Source organism: Rhinoderma darwinii, chromosome 13, assembly GCF_050947455.1.
Source record: "Rhinoderma darwinii isolate aRhiDar2 chromosome 13, aRhiDar2.hap1, whole genome shotgun sequence".
Classification (NCBI taxonomy): domain Eukaryota; kingdom Metazoa; phylum Chordata; class Amphibia; order Anura; family Rhinodermatidae; genus Rhinoderma; species Rhinoderma darwinii.
The window spans coordinates 13199587-13219022 of record NC_134699.1 but is presented as its reverse complement, the minus strand read 5'-3'; the positions used below and the strand labels follow the sequence as shown (position 1 = coordinate 13219022).

Sequence of the window (19436 nt, the reverse complement as noted above, 5' to 3'; positions counted from 1 at the left end):
TCTGCGAACCGCCGTTCAGCCACCTACATGTGTATCTGCTGGGTGCGTGACATTCACATGTGCCAGCCGGTGGCTATGGTGATTACTCAGGTGGGCACACTTAAAGGGAGGAACCGGGTGATGCACTAAAAGTGGCACTTCTGGCAAGCATTAAAGTGGGCACTTGGGGAAGGCACTAATGTTGGCACACAGGGTTATTTATGGTGGCATCTGATCTACGGCCTATGGTGACGTGTGCCCAGAATGACGTCACGGGAAAATCAACACATGTCGCTCTGCCCCAATGCAAGTATTATATTTATTATTATATTTATAACGTGATATTGTCATTTATAAGGGGTTGGTGAGTCCCTATATAACTATATGAGCGCTGCCATGAAATACAGAACAATACATGAGGGCAGAGGGCACTGGTAAGACAGGGGGTGGAGGCAGGCGGTATCACAGAGGGCATCGCTCAGGAAGGCAGCATTGACCCAGGACTGACGGTGAGGACAATGGAGGCGGGCTCGGCTGACTGCACAGCCCTGGGAGGAGAGACGGTGCTGGGCGGGATGGGGAGGCGGGCACGGCTGCTGCAGGGCCCAAGGAGGCCGCGGATTTGCCTGTGTACCCGGTGCTGCCGCTAGATACTAGTGGGCATAGATGCCATGGCGCTACGAGAGCTGAAGGTCTGCCTGCTGGGGGTGAGTATAGGGGCACAGTGCCCATATGGAAATACATGCAAATACCCTATACGCCCTCCCTGACGCCTGCTATTATTCTGGGTATATGACGTCCCGGCCATGTCTTCCCTGCCACTTCTATGTCATACATCGCTGCATTGCATTCAGGGCGATGTGTTTTGCATAAAGCGTGTATTGCATTGCGGCCCTATGACTGGCTTCATGCAAAACAGCTGTTTACAGGCTCTGCCCATTCTGCTGCCACCTGTATGCACTAGGAGGGCACCATGGCTGTTGTGAGCACCTTCTTATTAATATCTATAGAGAGTGACCACCTGTGTGCTGCCCCCTCTGCCCATTCTGCTGCCACCTGTATGCACTAGGAGGGCACCATGGCTGTTGTGAGCAGCTTCTTATTAATATCTATAGAGAGTGACCACCTGTGTTCTGCCCATTCTGCTGCCACCTGTATGCTCTAAGAGGGCAGCATGGTTATTGTGAGCACCTTCTTATTTATATCTATAGAGTTACCACCTGTGTGCTGCGCCCTCTGCCCAGTGCCAGGATCACTTAGTGTCAAGATTTGAGGGGACGGGGACGGCATCTGAAGACCCCTCTAATGTATTACTAGGATAATGCTCTGTAAATTATAAGCAGTATTACGCACGGAGCTCTGTCGCCCTATCACATAACGAGGGCGGAGGTTCTGTGTATACGCCGCGTTCTGACATCAGTATATAAGTGTTCTATAGATACACGACGACTCTGGTGATAGAAGTTACAACTTATATACAATATATATATATGGTTTATAGCGCTGTCTCTATGTGTATAGTATTGTGCACTGAATTTGCCCTCATTGTCTTAAAAGGGGTTATGCGGGGACCAAAAAATCAGTGTAGTCCCTGCAGTGCGTGGTACACTCGCTAATATACATTCCGCTCCCCGTCACGCGGATTCTGAGATTTTCATAGATTTTATAGCGCCGCCGGGGGACCGGAAATCTAGTGGCACAGTCTTCTTTGATGACGATGTGACTGTTCGCCATGTGACTGACCCTGCTGTACTCTATGGGCTTGTCCACACGTAGCGGTATTGTTCCCCTTTTTTCTTCCAAAATTGTGGAGAATACAGTAGCAGCAAAGTGGGTGCCTATTTTTTGGACTGCATGTCAATTCCTGCTGCGGAAAGTGGACTGAATTGCAGCTCCGGAGGAGATGTCACCATCTCCCAGCATTGAGAAAAATGCAGCAAAATCCGCACCATTTTCTGCAATCAAAAAAGCAGGAAATGGTCAGTTTTTGCCGCAGCGGAAAGTCTGCTACTTTCAACGCAATTTCAACGAAAATTTCTGCTGAAATTCCATTACGTTTGGAGCAGCCCCATGTACTCGCTATAGAGAGTACAGCGGGGCCGGTCAAGTGACGACGAGTCGTATCATCTAGGTTAAAGACTATGCACACCTTCGAAAACGATTTTTATATATAGATATGTTTGTTTTTTATAAAAATGTGTGTCCGTGTGATTGGTGCAACTTTCTAATTGGGACTTTTATTAAAAATAATTGTTACTTTTCGAGATACAGCTGCTTTGTATCCTGTATATAGAGCAGCTGTATCTAGCGCTGAATTGTGTATACGTCAGGTCGGCGGTTCCTGCGTGTCAGATCGAAGTGTTACCGATCACATCTAAGTTCATAACTGGTGGAACCTGCGTGTCTCTGACCCGCTGACAATGAACCCGTCAGTACCGCTAACCTGGCGGATTCAGGTCTCAATGCAAGATACAGCTGCTGTGTATAGAGAATACAAAGCAGCTGTATCTCAAAAAGAAAAAAAATGTCATCATTTTTAATACAAGTCTCAATTAGAAAGCTGCACCAAACACCCTAAAAAGAAAAAAAAAATCGCTTTAGAATCCTTGGGGGCACTTGAATGAAGCGGCGGCCGGGCATGCGTGGTACCGCTCTATTCAACGTGGTACCGCTCATAGTAAAGTTTAAAACTTCTATAACCCCGGGCAGATAAATTGGTTCACTATATTTTTAGAGGGAATTTCCACCTTGACTTCTGCATCGCTACTTTTTGACTAATTTTGACTGTATGAATGTATTGATTTCTCCGACACTTGGGCCTCATTTATCAAAAAAGAAAATCTGGCCTTGTTGCCCATAGCAACCAATCAAAACGCTGCTTTCATTTCTTAGGCCCAGTTCACACCGAGTTTTTTTATGCGGAAACGTGTCGGAATCGGCGTAAAAAAAAAATTCCGAAATGCCTCCCATTGATTTCAATGAGAGGCGTGTTTTTTCCTGCGGCGGTTTTTAGCTGCTCGCGGTAAAAAAAGCGGCATGCCACGTTTTCGCCTTTGACCTCCCATTGAAATCGTTTTTCTGCCTGTGGCGCTCAATGGCCGCGGGCGAAAGACGCAGCAAGAATTTGCAGGCAGGTCAAAATCTGCCTCAAAATTCCTGAAGTAATTTTAAGGCCCTGTTCACATTGACTTTTTTGCAGGCGGAAAAATCTAGAGGCAGATTTTGACTTGCCTGCACTCTCTTTGCTGTGTTTTTTGCCGTGGCCATTGAGTGTCGCGGGCAAAAAACGCAGCAAGGACCGCTTTCTCTGCCTCCCAGTGATGTCAATGGAGGGTCAGAGATGGAAACGCCCAAAGAAAGGGCATGACGCTTCCTTTTCTTGCAAGTGGAAAAATCAATGGGAGGCGTTTTCACCCGTTTTTTGGTGCGGTTTCCGCGTAAAAAAACGCACTGAAAAACGCTGTGTGAACAGGGCGCACTGGAAAAATGAAAGCTGCACTGTGATTGGTTGATATGGACAACAAGGCTTGTTTTTTCCCACATAACAATTATCTATAGGGAACAATGGCCGCTTATAGGGTAGTTACTTCGTAGTCATTTGGCTCATTTATCTCATTGGCCGAGGAGGTCGGCCATCTTTGAATTTAATTGAATCTAATTCTACCATGTAGATCACACTGCACTCACAATCCATATTACAATGAAGGTTCACCCCTAAATATCATTGAGACCTGTCAGAAGATGGGTGCCGTGCCTAATACAGCCCGGCTGAGTAGGGTCATGATTAAGCGGGGGGTCCATGGCGGCATTAGATCGCCTTCTAGTTGTGGTACAATCACATATCACCACGACTTGCTTGGATGTTCAAAGTTTTACTACGGGGAAAAAAGTCGCAGGATTTCCGACCATGTTGTCGCAACATGCTCGCGGTAATACTGAGATTTTACCACAACTCAAAATCTCGCCGTGAATCCTTAGTCCGTTGCAGAATCCGTCAGATTTGATGAGAATTTTTTTTTTCTGCCAAAACTCAACGGATCCCATTATTAGTCAGTAGGGTCTGTCAGGCACCGGTGTTCTCTATCATAGAACGAATTCGGCCCTGTGTGCTTTCCGTTATACACCGAAACCACGACGCAAATGTAAACATACCCTAAAAGCATGACTACATATCAAAACCGTATTCACGTTCTTCGATATCATTGATTAAAAAGCGACTATTCAACAATTCTTCTATGTCGTTGTCCCACTGACAACACCTCCTGTCCTGTGCCCTGGCAGCCTTGTCATAGGGGCATCGTGTAAGCTTTATCGATCATTGACTATTCATACTCTTTCTTCAGGATACGGGTGTTGGAAAATCGAGCATTGTCTGGCGGTTTGTAGAAGACAGCTTTGATCCCAACATCAATCCCACTATCGGGTAAGAGTCCGTTGATAATGGACTATTGAGAGATGTTTAATATATTTTTTGATTTTGGCACAAGGTAAGGCATGTTCTATCTTTCCTCGGATCGGAGACTCGGACCGTTTTTCACGGACCCGATTCACCCGCTAAAGTGAATGGGTCCGTGAAGACTATCGGGTGCCACTCGGATGCCGTCAAAAATGGCCCGAGTGGCACAACAGTCGTGTGCATGAGCCGTAATACCAAGGTGAGCTCAAGCAGAGGACAGCCCTTTAGGCTCTGTTCACACGGCATAATTTTTGCGCCGCATTCCGCCACAAAATTCCGCCTCCCATTCATTCAATGGGACGCTTCTTTTTCCCCTCTAGCTGATTGATTGTTTCAGCTAACGGGAAAAAGAAGCGTCCTGCTCGATCTTCTGGCAGATTCTGCTTGAACCTCCCATTGATGTCAATGAGAGGAGGAATCTTCCTGCCGACGGCAAGAATAATTCCGCGGCGGATTTTGCGGTGGGGCCACGCCACTCAATATCCTCCGTGTGAACTGACCCTTAGGTCCAGATGGTACAACAACCTTAATAGAAAAATCCACCAGAAATGCTACTATTACTGAGACGATCATGGGAACATATTAGGGAGATGGTGGGGGCAGGAGATATATTTGGTATTATTGGTTTATATGATATAATGGTATTTTTTTCGTATACGTCACACATAACAATACATTTCTCGTCCGGTTTATGTTTCCTCCTTATTCCAGAGCCTCCTTTATGACCAAGACCGTACAGTACCAGAATGAATTGCACAAGTTTCTTATATGGGACACGGCTGGGCAGGAGCGGGTAAGTACTCGGTGTACGGTAAAGCGCTCTTCTCATCAACAACCTGCCCAATCACAGTTAGAGGTGCTCTAAGGGCTCATTCAGACGAGCCTAATACTCGTCCGCGGGCTGTGCGTTGAAATAACTGTGATGTCAATGGGGCTATTCAGACATACATGAGTTTTCACGCACCTACTTGCCCATTGAAGTCTATGGGAGCGTGAAAACCACGGGCAGCACATGGACGACATCAGTTACATAGAAAAGCAGAGAAATAATTAAAAAAAACGTGAAAAACGCAGGCAAAGCACGCTGATGCTCATACACAACGCACGCGGATATAAAATGTAGAAACGTTTTTTACGCGCGCAAATCGGATACGCTTGCTAAATCTTATTTCTAAATTGCGCCGCTTCCCAGTTGCAGCCAGCAGTGTAGACAGTGGGTAATTTCCTTCATGGCAACCAGAACAAAAACCTCCATTCTTTATACTGCCGGCTGCACTCGGAGAACTGTGAGTTATATGAGCTTTCCGATCTGCGGCGATATGTACCTGGGTGCTGGCAACGTGTGACCGCGACTGTAATATCACTGCTAATAATAATATAACTTCATCTATAACAGCAAGACCTCGGGATAAATGTCTGATAATTATATTTGGTTTGTTCTCTTTTGAATGTAGTTCCGAGCCTTAGCGCCGATGTATTACAGAGGATCAGCGGCAGCCATCATAGTCTATGACATCACAAAAGAGGTGGGAAATGGCTGCGCCATGCGGGGTATTTCTGGTTATTCAGTATTTGGGGTCCGTCCTTATTTTGACAGTCTAATATGTCTTTTGGTCCTGGAATAGGACTGCCATCAGGCAGAACAAGGATACGACAGGATCAATCTAGCTGTCTGACACTATTGCTTCCTTCGAGATAAGCGGCGCCAAATGTGTCTGGCAGCTGCTTATCTCCTATGCTCTATTAAAACTGCATGCACATTTGGCCGAAATGTGTTCATTGTGTTGTCGTGTGACAGAGGCCTTCATAGAAATGTAATGTGTACACAATAATTTAACTTTGGCGCAGCAGAACAGTTGCATTTGGAGACTTTTCATTGGTTGCTGGAAAGAAATTAACTTTTGACACATGAAAAACAAAAACAGAAGAAAAGAGTCAGGTGGTTGAATGAGAGTCACATGTGCGACTGTCACAACTATGAATGACACATATGTTGCTGTGGAGCACTCGCCTAAAAAGACTGACTTTTCCGGTTTTGACAGTGGCACGGAAATTTAAAGGGGTTGTCCAGGATTGGAAAAATATAGCTGCTTACTTTCAAAAACAGTGCCACACCTGCTCACAGGTTAGGAATGGAATTGCAGCTCAGCCCCATTCACTTCAAAGAAGCTGAGCTGTAATACCAGACACAACCCATGGGCAAGTGTGGCGCTGTTTCTGAAAGAAAAAAAACATGTTTTCTAACTCTGGACAATGGCTTTGTAAATAATGCTCAAGTATATGAGGCCGAGCTGAAAAGAAAATAACTAATGCAAAATCATTGTATCTTTTACAGGAAACATTCTCAACACTAAAAAACTGGGTGAAAGAGTTACGTCAGCATGGACCCCCTAACATAGTGGTGGCAATAGCCGGGAACAAATGTGACCTGAATGATGTCAGGTGAGGAGTACAGGGCACAGTAGTGGAGGGGTTGCCCTAAGGCTCTACTCACACAGCAGGGTCCGAGTGTCGGCCGATAAAAACGTCCGTTTTGGTCTGTTTTTCTCGGCTGTTTTGCATCCGTTTCCGTTCTGGGCCGTGTTTACGTTTTTAACGGCTGATTTTGACCTGTTTTGCATCCGTGTTTTTCCCTGTCCGTTTTAAAAACGGATACATTTCTTTTGTAAATTTTCTGCCATACACTACACCTCTGTAGATAATGCCACACGCTGCCCCCTGTAGATAATGCCACACACTGCCCTCTGTAGATAATGCCACACACTGCCCTCTGTAGATAATGCCACACACTGCCCTCTGTAGATAATGCCACACACTGCCCTCTGTAGATAATGCCACACACTGCCCTCTGTAGATAATGCCACACACTGCCCTCTGTAGATAATGCCACACACTGCCCTCTGTAGATAATGCCACACACTGCCCTCTGTAGATAATGCCACACGCTGCCCCTGTAGATAATGTCACACACTGCCCTCTGTAGATAATGCCACACACTGGCCCCTGTAGATAATGTTACACACTGCCCTCTGTAGATAATGCCACACACTGCCCTCTGTAGATAATGCCACACACTGCCCTCTGTAGATAATGCCACACACTGCCCTCTGTAGATAATGCCACACACTGCCCTCTGTAGATAATGCCACACACTGCCATCTGTAGATAATGTCACACATTGCCCTCTGTAGATAATGCCGCACACTGCCCTCTGTAGATAATGCCGCACACTGCCCTCTGTAGATAATGCCACACACTGCCCTCTGTAGATAATGCCACACGCTGCCCTCTGTAGATAGTGTCACACACTGCCCTCTGTAGATAATGCCACACGCTGCCCTCTGTAGATAATGCCACACGCTGCCCTCTGTAGATAATGTCACACACTGCCCTCTGTAGATAATGCCGCACGCTGCCCTCTGTAGATAATGCCACACGCTGCCCTCTGTAGATAATGCCACACGCTGCCCTCTGTAGATAATGCCACACACTGCCCTCTGTAGATAATGCCACACACTGCCCTCTGTAGATAATGCCACACGCTGCCCTCTGTAGATAGTGCCACACACTGCCCTCTGTAGATAATGCCACACACTGCCCTCTGTAGATAGTGTCACACACTGCCCTCTGTAGATAATGCCACACACTGCCCTCTGTAGATAATGCCACACACTGCCCTCTGTAGATAATGCAACACACTGCCCTCTGTAGATAATGTCACACACTGCCCTCTGTAGATAATGCCACACACTGCCCTCTGTAGATAATGCCACACACTGCCCTCTGTAGATAATGCCACACACTGCCCTCTGTAGATAGTGCCACACACTGCCCTCTGTAGATAATGCCACACACTGCCCTCTGTAGATAATGCCACACACTGCCCTCTGTAGATAATGCCACACACTGCCATCTGTAGATAATGCCACACACTGCCCTCTGTAGATAATGCCACACGCTGCCCCCTGTAGATAATGCCACACACTGCCCTCTGTAGATAGTGTCACACCCTGCCCTCTGTAGATAATGCCACACCCTGCCCTCTGTAGATAATGCCACACACTGCCCTCTGTAGATAGTGTCACACACTGCCCTCTGTAGATAGTGTCACACACTGCCCTCTGTAGATAATGCCACACACTTCCCTCTGTAGATAATGCCACACACTGCCCTCTGTAGATAATGCCACACACTGCCCTCTGTAGATAATGTCACACACTGCCCTCTGTAGATAATGCCACACACTTCCCTCTGTAGATAATGCCACACACTGCCCTCTGTAGATAATGTCACACACTGCCCTCTGTAGATAATGTCACACACTGCCCTCTGTAGATAGTGTCACACACTGCCCTCTGTAGATAATGCCACACACTGCCCCCTGTAGATAATGCCACACGCTGCCCCCTGTAGATAATGCCACACACTTCCCTCTGTAGATAATGCCACACGCTGCCCCCTGTAGATAATGCCACACACTTCCCTCTGTAGATAATGGCACACACTGCCCTCTGTAGATAATGCCACACGCTGCCCCCTGTAGTTAATGCCACACACTGCCCTCTGTAGCAAATGCCACACACTGCCCTCTGTAGTTAATGCCACACGCTGCCCTCTGTAGATAATGCCACACACTGCCCTCTGTAGCAAATGCCACACACTGCCCTCTGTAGTTAATGCCACACGCTGCCCTCTGTAGATAATGCCACACACCTTCCCCCTTGTAGATAATGTCACACACTTCCCTCTGTAGATAATGCCACACGCTGCCCCCTGTAGATAATGCCACACACTGCCCTCTGTAGATAATGCCACACACTGCCCTCTGTAGATAATGTCACACACTGCCCTCTGTAGATAATGCCACACACTGCCCTCTGTAGATAATGCCTCACACTGCCCTCTGTAGATAATGCCACACTGCCCCCTGTAGATAATGCCACACGCTGCCCCCTGTAGATAATGCCACACACTGCCCTCTGTAGATAGTGTCACACACTGCCCTCTGTAGATAATGCCACACACTGCCCCCTGTAGATAATGCCACACACTGCCCTCTGTAGATAATGCCACACACTGCCCTCTGTAGATAGTGTCACACACTGCCCTCTGTAGATAATGCCACACACTGCCCTCTGTAGATAATGCCACACACTGCCCTCTGTAGATAATGCCACACACTGCCCTCTGTAGATAATGCCACACACTTCCCTCTGTAGATAATGCCACACGCTGCCCCCTGTAGATAATGCCACACACTTCCCTCTGTAGATAATGGCACACACTGCCCTCTGTAGATAATGCCACACGCTGCCCCCTGTAGTTAATGCCACACACTGCCCTCTGTAGCAAATGCCACACACTGCCCTCTGTAGTTAATGCCACACGCTGCCCTCTGTAGATAATGCCACACACCTTCCCCCTTGTAGATAATGTCACACACTGCCCTCTGTAGATAATGTCACACACTGCCATCTGTAGATAGTGTCACACACTGCCCTCTGTAGATAGTGTCACACACTGCCCTCTGTAGATAATGCCACACGCTGCCCTCTGTAGATAATGCCACACACTGCCATCTGTAGATAGTGTCACACACTGCCCTCTGTAGATAGTGTCACACACTGCCCTCTGTAGATAATGCCACACGCTGCCCTCTGTAGTTAATGCCACACGCTGCCCTCTGTAGATAATGCCACACACCTTCCCCCTTGTAGATAATGTCACACACTGCCCTCTGTAGATAATGTCACACACTGCCATCTGTAGATAATGTCACACACTTCCCTCTGTAGTTAATGCCACACACTGCCCTCTGTAGTTAATGCCACACACTGCCCTCTGTAGTTAATGCCACACACTGCCCTCTGTAGATAATGCCACACACTGCCCTCTGTAGTTAATGTCACACACTGCCCTCTGTAGATAATGGCACACACTGCCCTCTGTAGATAATGCCACACGCTGCCCCCTGTAGTTAATGCCACACGCTGCCCTCTGTAGCAAATGCCACACGCTGCCCTCTGTAGATAATGTCACACACTGCCCTCTTTAGATAATGTCACACACTGCCCTCTGTAGATAATGCCACACACTGCCCTCTGTAGATAATGCCACACACTGCCCTCTGTAGTTAATGCCACACACTGCCCTCTGTAGTTAATGCCACACGCTGCCCTCTGTAGATAATGCCACACACTGCCCTCTGTAGTTAATGCCACACACTGCCCTCTGTAGTTAATGCCACACGCTGCCCTCTGTAGATAATGCCACACACTTCCCTCTGTAGATAATGCCACACGCTGCCCCCTGTAGATAATGCCACACGCTGCCCCCTGTAGATAATGCCACACACTGCCATCTGTAGATAATGCCACACACTGCCCTCTGTAGATAATGCCACACACTGCCCTCTGTAGATACTGCAACGGCCCACCTTGTAGGTAGTGCCACACAGCCCCCTTGTAGGTAATTCGACATAGCCCCCATGTAGGTAGTGCTACACAGCACCATTGTAGATAGCCGCCACCCCCCCCCCCCCCCCATAGATGGCACCCCCCCTACCTTTCCATAGGGCACCACTCCAGGAGAAGTCCCTGACTTCAGTGTCTATATAAGGACAGTGAAGTCAGGGACTTCTGGATCGGAATCACCGGCCACAACGCCAGGGATTCTGCTTCAGGAGTAGGCGACAATACCAGGAGAAGTCCCTGACGTGACTGTCCATATATAGACAGTGGAGTCAGGGACTTCTTCTGGAGTAGAATTCCCGGCCACAGCTTCGGCCGAAGCTGTGGCCGGGGATTGAGGATTCAGCACCTACAGGGAGCAACACAATACCCTCCTCCTCACATGCACTTCGCACTGTGAGGAGGAGGAGAGCGCGAGCGGCAGAATGCACAGCCCCATAGACTACCGGGAGAACGGCCCAAAATAGGGTATGTTCCATTTTTTGATGGCCCGGTTCGGGCCGTCAAAACAATCGGCCGTGTGAATAGCCCCATTTGGGGTCTATTGTTCCTAGAGAATGCCCGTCGTGTGAATAGGGCCTTAGTCTGATCACTCTGTTTCTAATCTGAACCAGATAAAAGACAGCTGATACTTTGTAAGTCCTCATTCAGACGGCCATGTTCGGTCCATGATATGCGGACTGTATTTCGACTGTTTTTCCCGGAACGAACACAGTTCAGGGAGCCGGACTCCTAGCATGATATTCATCCATAATGCTGTGAGTCCCTGCAGTGACTCCTAACATCATGGATAAATATGATGCTAGGAGTCCGGCTCGCTAAACTGTGTTCGGTCCTGGAAAATACGGCCGACATATGGTCCGTATCTCACAGACTGAACACGGCCGTCTGAAACAGGCCTTAGTAAGCACCCCTCTGACTACAGACTTCTGGCTGTATTATACAACAGTCTATATTGTGTTGGGCCTGAAATAGACAAGAGCATTGTACAGCACTGAGGCCCTGGGTTCGAATCTAACTAAGAGCAAATGCATTGGGTTTGCTTCTGTGGGTTTATGTCCACATATCAAAAACATAGCAATATATAAATTGGCCCACACTGCAGACAGGGATGGTTGTGAGCGATTCTAAGGCTTCGTTCACATCTGCGCCAGGGTCCCGTTCTGACTTTCCGTCGGAACGGGACCCTGACTGACACAAACGGAAATCTCTGGTTTGTGTCAGTCAGGGCTCCATTCCGACGGAAAGCTCAGACGTTCCATCGGATTGGAGCCCTGGTGCAGATGTGAACGAAGCCTAACCTGTGTACAGCGCTGCAGCACATGTTTGCTCTATAAATGCAGCAGGAAATAAATAATTTCGCTACACCGAGAAAATTGGGTTGAGGTGCTCCTATTCAGACTAGTCTCGTCTTTACTATACAGCAGATCAGCCCCCTAGTGGTGGCAGCAGGCAAATTTTTTCAAGTATGGAGGTATGGAAGTAGTTATGGGGGTACTAACGCATGGAGCACCCTAGCCTTATTAGGTGTATCAGGGAACACCGCATATTATTTATGCCATTGGTCCTTTAAAAAAATATATACCACAAACGTGTTGTCTGTGAGGGTCTGAGATCCACTACCCCCACTGATCCACAGAAAGTAGGGGCCTCGTCACTACAAGAACCAACAGCCTGCAGTCTATGTCTTGTGGTTATGTCTGGAATTGCAGCTCAGCCACAGTCACGCTGCATTGCAGTACCAGACACAACCACATGGATGTGAGTGGCACTGTATTCGGCACTATTTTCACCAAATCGTGAGGATCAAACCCCCATGATCACACATTAAATTGTGTCCTTAAAGTAGAGTAAACTGTGACAGACACCATATCTATTCTTCCTCCATTTTTTTTTAGAGAAGTGCTGGAAAAAGATGCCAAGGATTATGCTGACGCTATCAATGCTGTGTTTGTGGAGACCAGTGCCAAGAATGCCATCAACATCAATGAGCTCTTCTTAGAAATTAGTAAGTGGCTACGTGAATGGTTTTCAGTATGGATATGAATATTCCTCTGTGTGATGGTGCCGGTGTGGTGACGCAGTGTTCATAGTGACGTGAACCCTCTCCACTGACCCTATGAGCTGCAAGTTCAGAGCTTAGTGGGCATTCCCTGAGAAGCACGCTCTCTCAATGCTCTATCCTGTGTGCCTACGCCTCTACTCCTTCTCTCTATTGTTCTGACATGGCTGGGCCACTTGTGATTTCTGGGAGAAAATGCAGCTCTGAAGCCTCATCTGGGATATATAACATGTGAGGTGTGGATTATACCCACCTCCTCTGACCTCCTACCCACACATGTTTCTACAGTGCTCAGGGGTAGGCTAGCTTGAAGCAGAGGAGTAATAAATCATGGTAGGATAAGATTACACATAGGGTTTGTTTGGGCTTGAACCTTAGCTGAATCATCTTGGTTCCACATAGGTCTGCATAGGAGCTGTGTACACAAAACGGTAAGAGATTTGTAAGACTATTGAAACATTGCTTTATTTTAGATGCATTGGAGCCAGGAAAAATGGTGCACTTGTCCTTTTAAACCACAATAGAGGAATGCAACGTTAATGGGGGGGAGGTGGATAGGAACTGATGGTTTCCATCTATGATAGAACAACAGTCTATAACTTGTCAGCTGTTGTGAAACTACAACTCCAACCATGCCCTGACAGCCGCATGCTTGGAGGTGTAGTTTCACAAGTTGGAGAGCCATTATTATAGAAGATACTCCGCTCTCCTGGAATAACAGAGTTGGTGCAGTAGTAACGAACTTCTTGCTTATCCTTTTAGGTAGACGGATACCCTCCAGTAATGCCAGCGCTGCCACTGGGAAGGGATTCAAGATTCGAAGACAATCAACAGAGGCCGATCACAGGTGCTGTTGACCAGACGCGTATGATCCGGTAGACAGGACAGCCGAGCCTCCACCGGACTGATTACCACTATGCACACAGTGTGGACGCTTCCTCCGCTACAAGCTTTGCACAGGCTATATCTACTTTAAAGGGAAAATGTTGTGTTTGTAAATATATATATATATATATATATATATATATATATATACACCGTCCATCTTATTTTTTACTAGGTGTATTACTGCATACGACACAATCTGTTCTCTCACCCTCTTCTCCTATCAGATCTTGCAGTACCATGTATGTCCTCTAGGAGGACATTGAACGCCAATGGGATAGTAGGGGATTACTGTCCGCTAGTAATCTAAATCACATAGGTTTATTTTTATGTAGGAAATATTCATAGAGACAGCCTGAATAGTGTTTTGTCCCATTTCAATATAAAAAGTTATATATTTTTTTCCAAATACTAAATTCCCCAGTTAAAAGGGGTTAATTGAGTTCTGCAACTTTTAACATATATTTTATGTATCACTTACTCACCATTTTCAAGATCTCTACTTGCTGGCAGTAAATAGGAACATTCATTTTGTACATCCAGAGGCTGGAATTCTGTCCTGATCGAATCTGTCTGAAGCAGCTGCAGGGCTCGTTACAATGTATCAGAGCGCTTTCTGCTAACAAGCCTTGGATCAGTGAAGTATTACACGATGATTAGGGCTCTGTTTACACTTGATCACTTTATAATGAAAAGTTGTACAAATAGATTTTGCGTTTTAATTCCACACCATTTTCAGGATATGTTTGCTGTCAGTGAATGAAAACACTCTTATTTATATTCGGAGAGTCCAAACCTGTACATACCTAGTCCTGCTCTGAACCGAGGTGGATACAATTGTATCCAGTCTAGGCCAATGCTCTATGAGCTAAATAGAGTTCAGGCTGATACACTGTAGCAAACTACCAGCAATTTTTTGCAGACGATGATGATGTATTCCACTCGTCGAAGATTGCCTAGACCAGATACAATTGTAGCAAACCCTCGAATGAGAGCAGGACTAGTATGCACTGGTTTGTTGCCTCTGTAACCAAGACTGTTTTCATTCACTGACAGCAAACAAATATCTTGAAAATGGTGAGGAATTGAAACACAAAGTCTATTAGAAAGTTGTAGAACTTTTCATCTATACAGTGATTAAGATTTATTTATATAAACCCGGAAAACCATATAAATGGGAAAAATGATCGATACTTACAGAATGTCAGGTTTCGTGTTTTTACCAGGTAGATTAGTATAGCGGGCTACACTAGTCTGCCCACCCAAAACCCCCAAAAAAGTCTTTGAATTTCTGCAATTGATCTATTTTGATAAGCTGCGGACACGAATAGTCAAAGGACAGGAGCGGACAGGGCACATCTGTATTGGGGGAGGGGCGAATTTCCTGAATAATTTTAGCAGTACAGTTTGCAACACTAGAATTGTGTTCTTGACATTTAGTGACCTCTTAAAGGGAAGTATCACTCTTATTTGGGGACACCGTTCCTCTTGTGTGCGTATTTTAAGTGATGTCATTTTACCACTTGCAATGTTTGTCTCTAAGTTGCACACATTTAGGTAAGCTGGCCCTGGTGTGTCCTATTTTATGTTTCCTTTTATTGAAACCTAAAGGGGTTGTCCAGTTCGGACAATTCCTTTTTGTTAGAAGAGTTCCCCGACAGGGTGTCCCGTTTCTTCCAACGATCATCTGTGATCTGTGGTGGAATCTGGCAGCAAGTGTTCAGTTTCCCTGCAGCGCCACCACAGGAGAAATGAAATATTACATAGTTCATTCAAATCAGTGGGTGGTATGTGTAATGCATGGATTTGTTGGGTCCTCCAATGCGAGAGACACTCTTTGTAGTCTCTCTGGATTAAAGATGAGGGATCTAAACAGGGCTTGCCCTCTCAAGTTCTTGGTTGAACCCCGCTTCTGGAAAAACTGAGTGACCACAAATATGACACCATGCCAGCTTCCCTGGGAGCTTAAATGGCTGCCCAATTGGTTTGCGCCAGGCTTTCTCAGGAATAGATATGACTAAAGCTGGCCTTACCCATGCTCGGCCGACCATAAATGTGCACGCTCTGCTTGGCCGAGCGGGTAGAGGAGAATGAGCTGTTGCCCGACCCTTTGGCAGCAGTTTATAACCCGTGAGACCAAATGATCGGGAGGCCCCCATACACGTCAGATTGTCGGGTTTGTCTGACTTTCATCTATTGTGTATGGCCGGCTAAAGAAATGGCTAAATCGATTTTTTTTTTGCCAACTTGGCCCAAGACCGACGACCGTTTGTATTTTGAGGTCGGTAATCAACCGATCGGCAAAACGCGAACAGCCCACAGGTGCCATTCGTGAGCCGTCTGTGGTTTTCACCTCGCGATACACTTGAATGGGTGAAACGGAGCCGCAAACACGGACAGGAATATGTCCCACGGCCCCCACACGGATTCGTGAAAAACACGGTAGTGTGCATGGGGCCATAGAAATGAATGGGTTAGTGTGATATCCTAAAAAAAACGGATAGCAGACTAACGAAAACAACGGTCTAGCCTAAGGGGCGAATGCTCTAATTTCATGTCCAATATAATGTTCTATATTGAGTCGGTAAGCGTGTGCCCCCCATAATCTTCCATTGAATACAGCGGAGCGCTCGGGGTATAAATAGTACGGCCAATTCTGCAGAATTTTACACATTGGATTAATCTAGTCGTGTGTTGGCGTTTGTAGACGCTGAGCGCCGGTAGTGAGGACCATGTGGGTCTGCGCCGGCCCGTCCTCGTCATGTGGAAGCGACATGACACTTGTTTTGCTGATATTTGGTGCCATTTTTAGTCAGTCTGTGGGTGCTAATCCTTTCTGTGTAAACAGCTGGGAAATCAGTTATTGCCATTGTAACCTTATTAATGTTTAACGCACGTTTATTTACACAAGATGCGTCCTAGTTGCCATAGCACCAGATGGGCACTACAGTATCGGTAGTGGTTACAGAAATGACCACCATGGTAAACACTGGTGACAGTGGTGGAGATTATTAAAGGGGTTGTCTGCTTTGTAAATTCGTAATCTGATCACAGGATACCCCGCAATATCTGCTGTCATTTATAGAAGAACCCGGCAGGAAGTGTTCAATTTCCCTGCAGCGCCACCACAGGGAAAATAGAGCATTACACAGTTCCTATTGAAATCAATATACGGATGTGCTAGGTCATCCAGAGAGAGACGCACTATGTAACCGCTGGTTATGAGGGTCCTGACCGGGGCTCCATTTCATTGACTATTGAGTCAATGAAAAACCGCTCCAAAAACGGCTCAAGAAGTGACAATCACTTCTTTTTACGGGGTGTCTTTTTAAGCGCCATTATTTGAAAATGAGGCATAAAATAACGCCCCGTCGGAACAAAACGCGTATTTCCCATTGAAATCAATGGGCAGTTGTTTGTAGGCGTTCTGTTTCTGATTTTTCAGCCGCTTTTCGGGGCGTTTACGGCTGAAAATAGACCCTGTGAACGTACCCTAACTCTGCATTCCCTTATAGGCTATGTAAAAATGAGAAACGGCTTATTTAATATACGTTAAAACTGGCACGGGTGGGCCCTAGAAATTAGCAGGGGTGACTTGCGACATATTTATAAATCATCTACTGCATTTTACGACACCGAAGACACTTTTGAATTCGGACAACCAATCAGATTCCAGCTTTCATTAGAATATAAAAGCAGTGATCTGGTTGGTTGCTATGATTATCTCGTACACTTTTTATCTTCTCTAGTTTTATCCAAAGGGCAATTTTATTTTGAACCAAAATTCTGAGGGTGTACCGGCCTAAAACATATATCACCTGTCCAGTAGTGATCGATAGGGGTCCAGTGTATAGGTGGTCAATGGTTTAGGCTGCACTACCCCTTTAAATGCCTCATTCATATGAACGTATTATTACTTAGTACGACCTGAAGCCGCAGTACTGTCCCCATGGACTTTATAATGGGGCCATATTGTACAGTACCTATGACTTTGAATTTATACGGAGGCCTATGGATGTTTTTTGTTGGATTATGACAAATCCGGGACTATACATATTGCATCACACATAGTGCCGAGCCACGGAGACTCCATCTGCCTCCATACGGCCTCCAGCACATGTCCACGAGGCCTAAATCGAAATAAAAATGATGCGTAGCTTTGTAGATGCTTTGCTTTATTTAATTTCATGGTTGTTTTTTTGTCTATTACTTCTTCCCAAAATTCAACTGGTTGCCCTTGGAAACTGACGGCAGTTTAGTGCCACTCTGCTGTCAGTCATGTGACCTAACCGCTGAGCTCTAATTGTGTAACTGTCCACTAAGTTCCCACAATGCTTTCTGGTTAACTGATGAATACGGCTTATAGTTCTCAGCGCCATCTTACATTAAAAGCGTACTTAAAAATGGCCTCCATCTTTCGACATCATGGCTGACAATGCATCGTCAACACTAATATTCACTCACGTGTCGGTGCCCGTAGAAGAGAAAAGATGCGTTTTCTATGGATTTACATCGATTAGATGAATCCGTATTTACATTGATAACATATTGAGCAATTGTCGTTCTATTTAATTAACCGCTAATTAATCATTTACCCCGTCTCCTGCCTGACCATCCAGACGGCTGTAATTTGGACGCATTTTAGCATCGGTGTTACGGTCGGAAGACCTGAATTCTTCTAAGTAAACTGCAGTTTGGTTTACTTGAGCCATGGAGTGTCCATGTCTTGCGGCCGTGGCAAGGACGATAAACTGCGGCGGAATTATGTCCGTCTATTATGTCGTTTTTAATATTAAACATCAAAGCTAAAAAAAAAATGTCATTTTTGTATTTCGATCTTGGGCTGGTACCAAGAAAATATGTAACCATTGTATTGTGTTTTGTGCTAATATTATTTTTCTTAATTTGTGTAATTAGCGTCTACTTGTAAAGGGAAAAAATTACGCTTTTTTGACCGCAAACTATTTAATCGTCTCTGTTCTTTGCTGAAAACAGTCAAACCATTTCTAATAAAAAAAGCTTTTGTTTTTGTGAAGTGTAACCTGCTTCTTTATTCTATGGGGAAATCTAAGGGTATGTTCACACCGCGGGGGTCCGTAACGGCTGAAATTACGGGGATGTTTCAGCCTGAAAACATCCCCGTAATTTCAGCCGTAACGGCATGTGCAGGCGCTTGAACACCGCGTCAATTACGGCCGTAATTAGCGCTGCTATTCATTGGAGTCAATGAATAACGGCTCCAATTACGGCCAAAGAAGTGACAGGTCACTTCTTTGACGCGGGCGTCTATTTACGCGCCGTCATTTGACAGCGGCGCGTAAATATACGCCTCGTGTGAACAGACAAACGTCTGCCCATTGCTTTCAATGGGCAGATGTTTGTCAGCGCTATTGAGGCGCTATTTCCAGACGTAATTCGGGGCAAAAACGCCCGAATTACGTCCGTAAATAGGCCGTGTGAACATACCCTAAGCCTACACTTACATATAGGGAAATTCCGCTAATCCGGCACACTGGTTTGGAAATTGCAGTTATCTATCGTGCGACAAAATAGTCCTATGCCAGATTAGTGGGACGTAACCTGA

At 46.0% G+C, this 19436-nt stretch overlaps 1 protein-coding gene across 1 annotated transcript; it reads left to right on the top strand.

Annotated features, from left to right (window-relative positions):
- Positions 1 to 538: 538 nt before the first annotated feature.
- Positions 539 to 18887, top strand: RAB22A (RAB22A, member RAS oncogene family). Its single transcript, XM_075846680.1, has 7 exons — positions 539 to 686; positions 4323 to 4402; positions 5147 to 5228; positions 5890 to 5961; positions 6771 to 6877; positions 12804 to 12913; positions 13730 to 18887. The coding sequence occupies exons 1-7, from the start codon at positions 651 to 653 to the stop codon at positions 13822 to 13824; spliced, it is 582 nt and encodes a 193-aa protein (XP_075702795.1). The 5' UTR covers positions 539 to 650; the 3' UTR covers positions 13825 to 18887.
- The last annotated feature ends 549 nt before the right edge of the window (positions 18888 to 19436 follow it).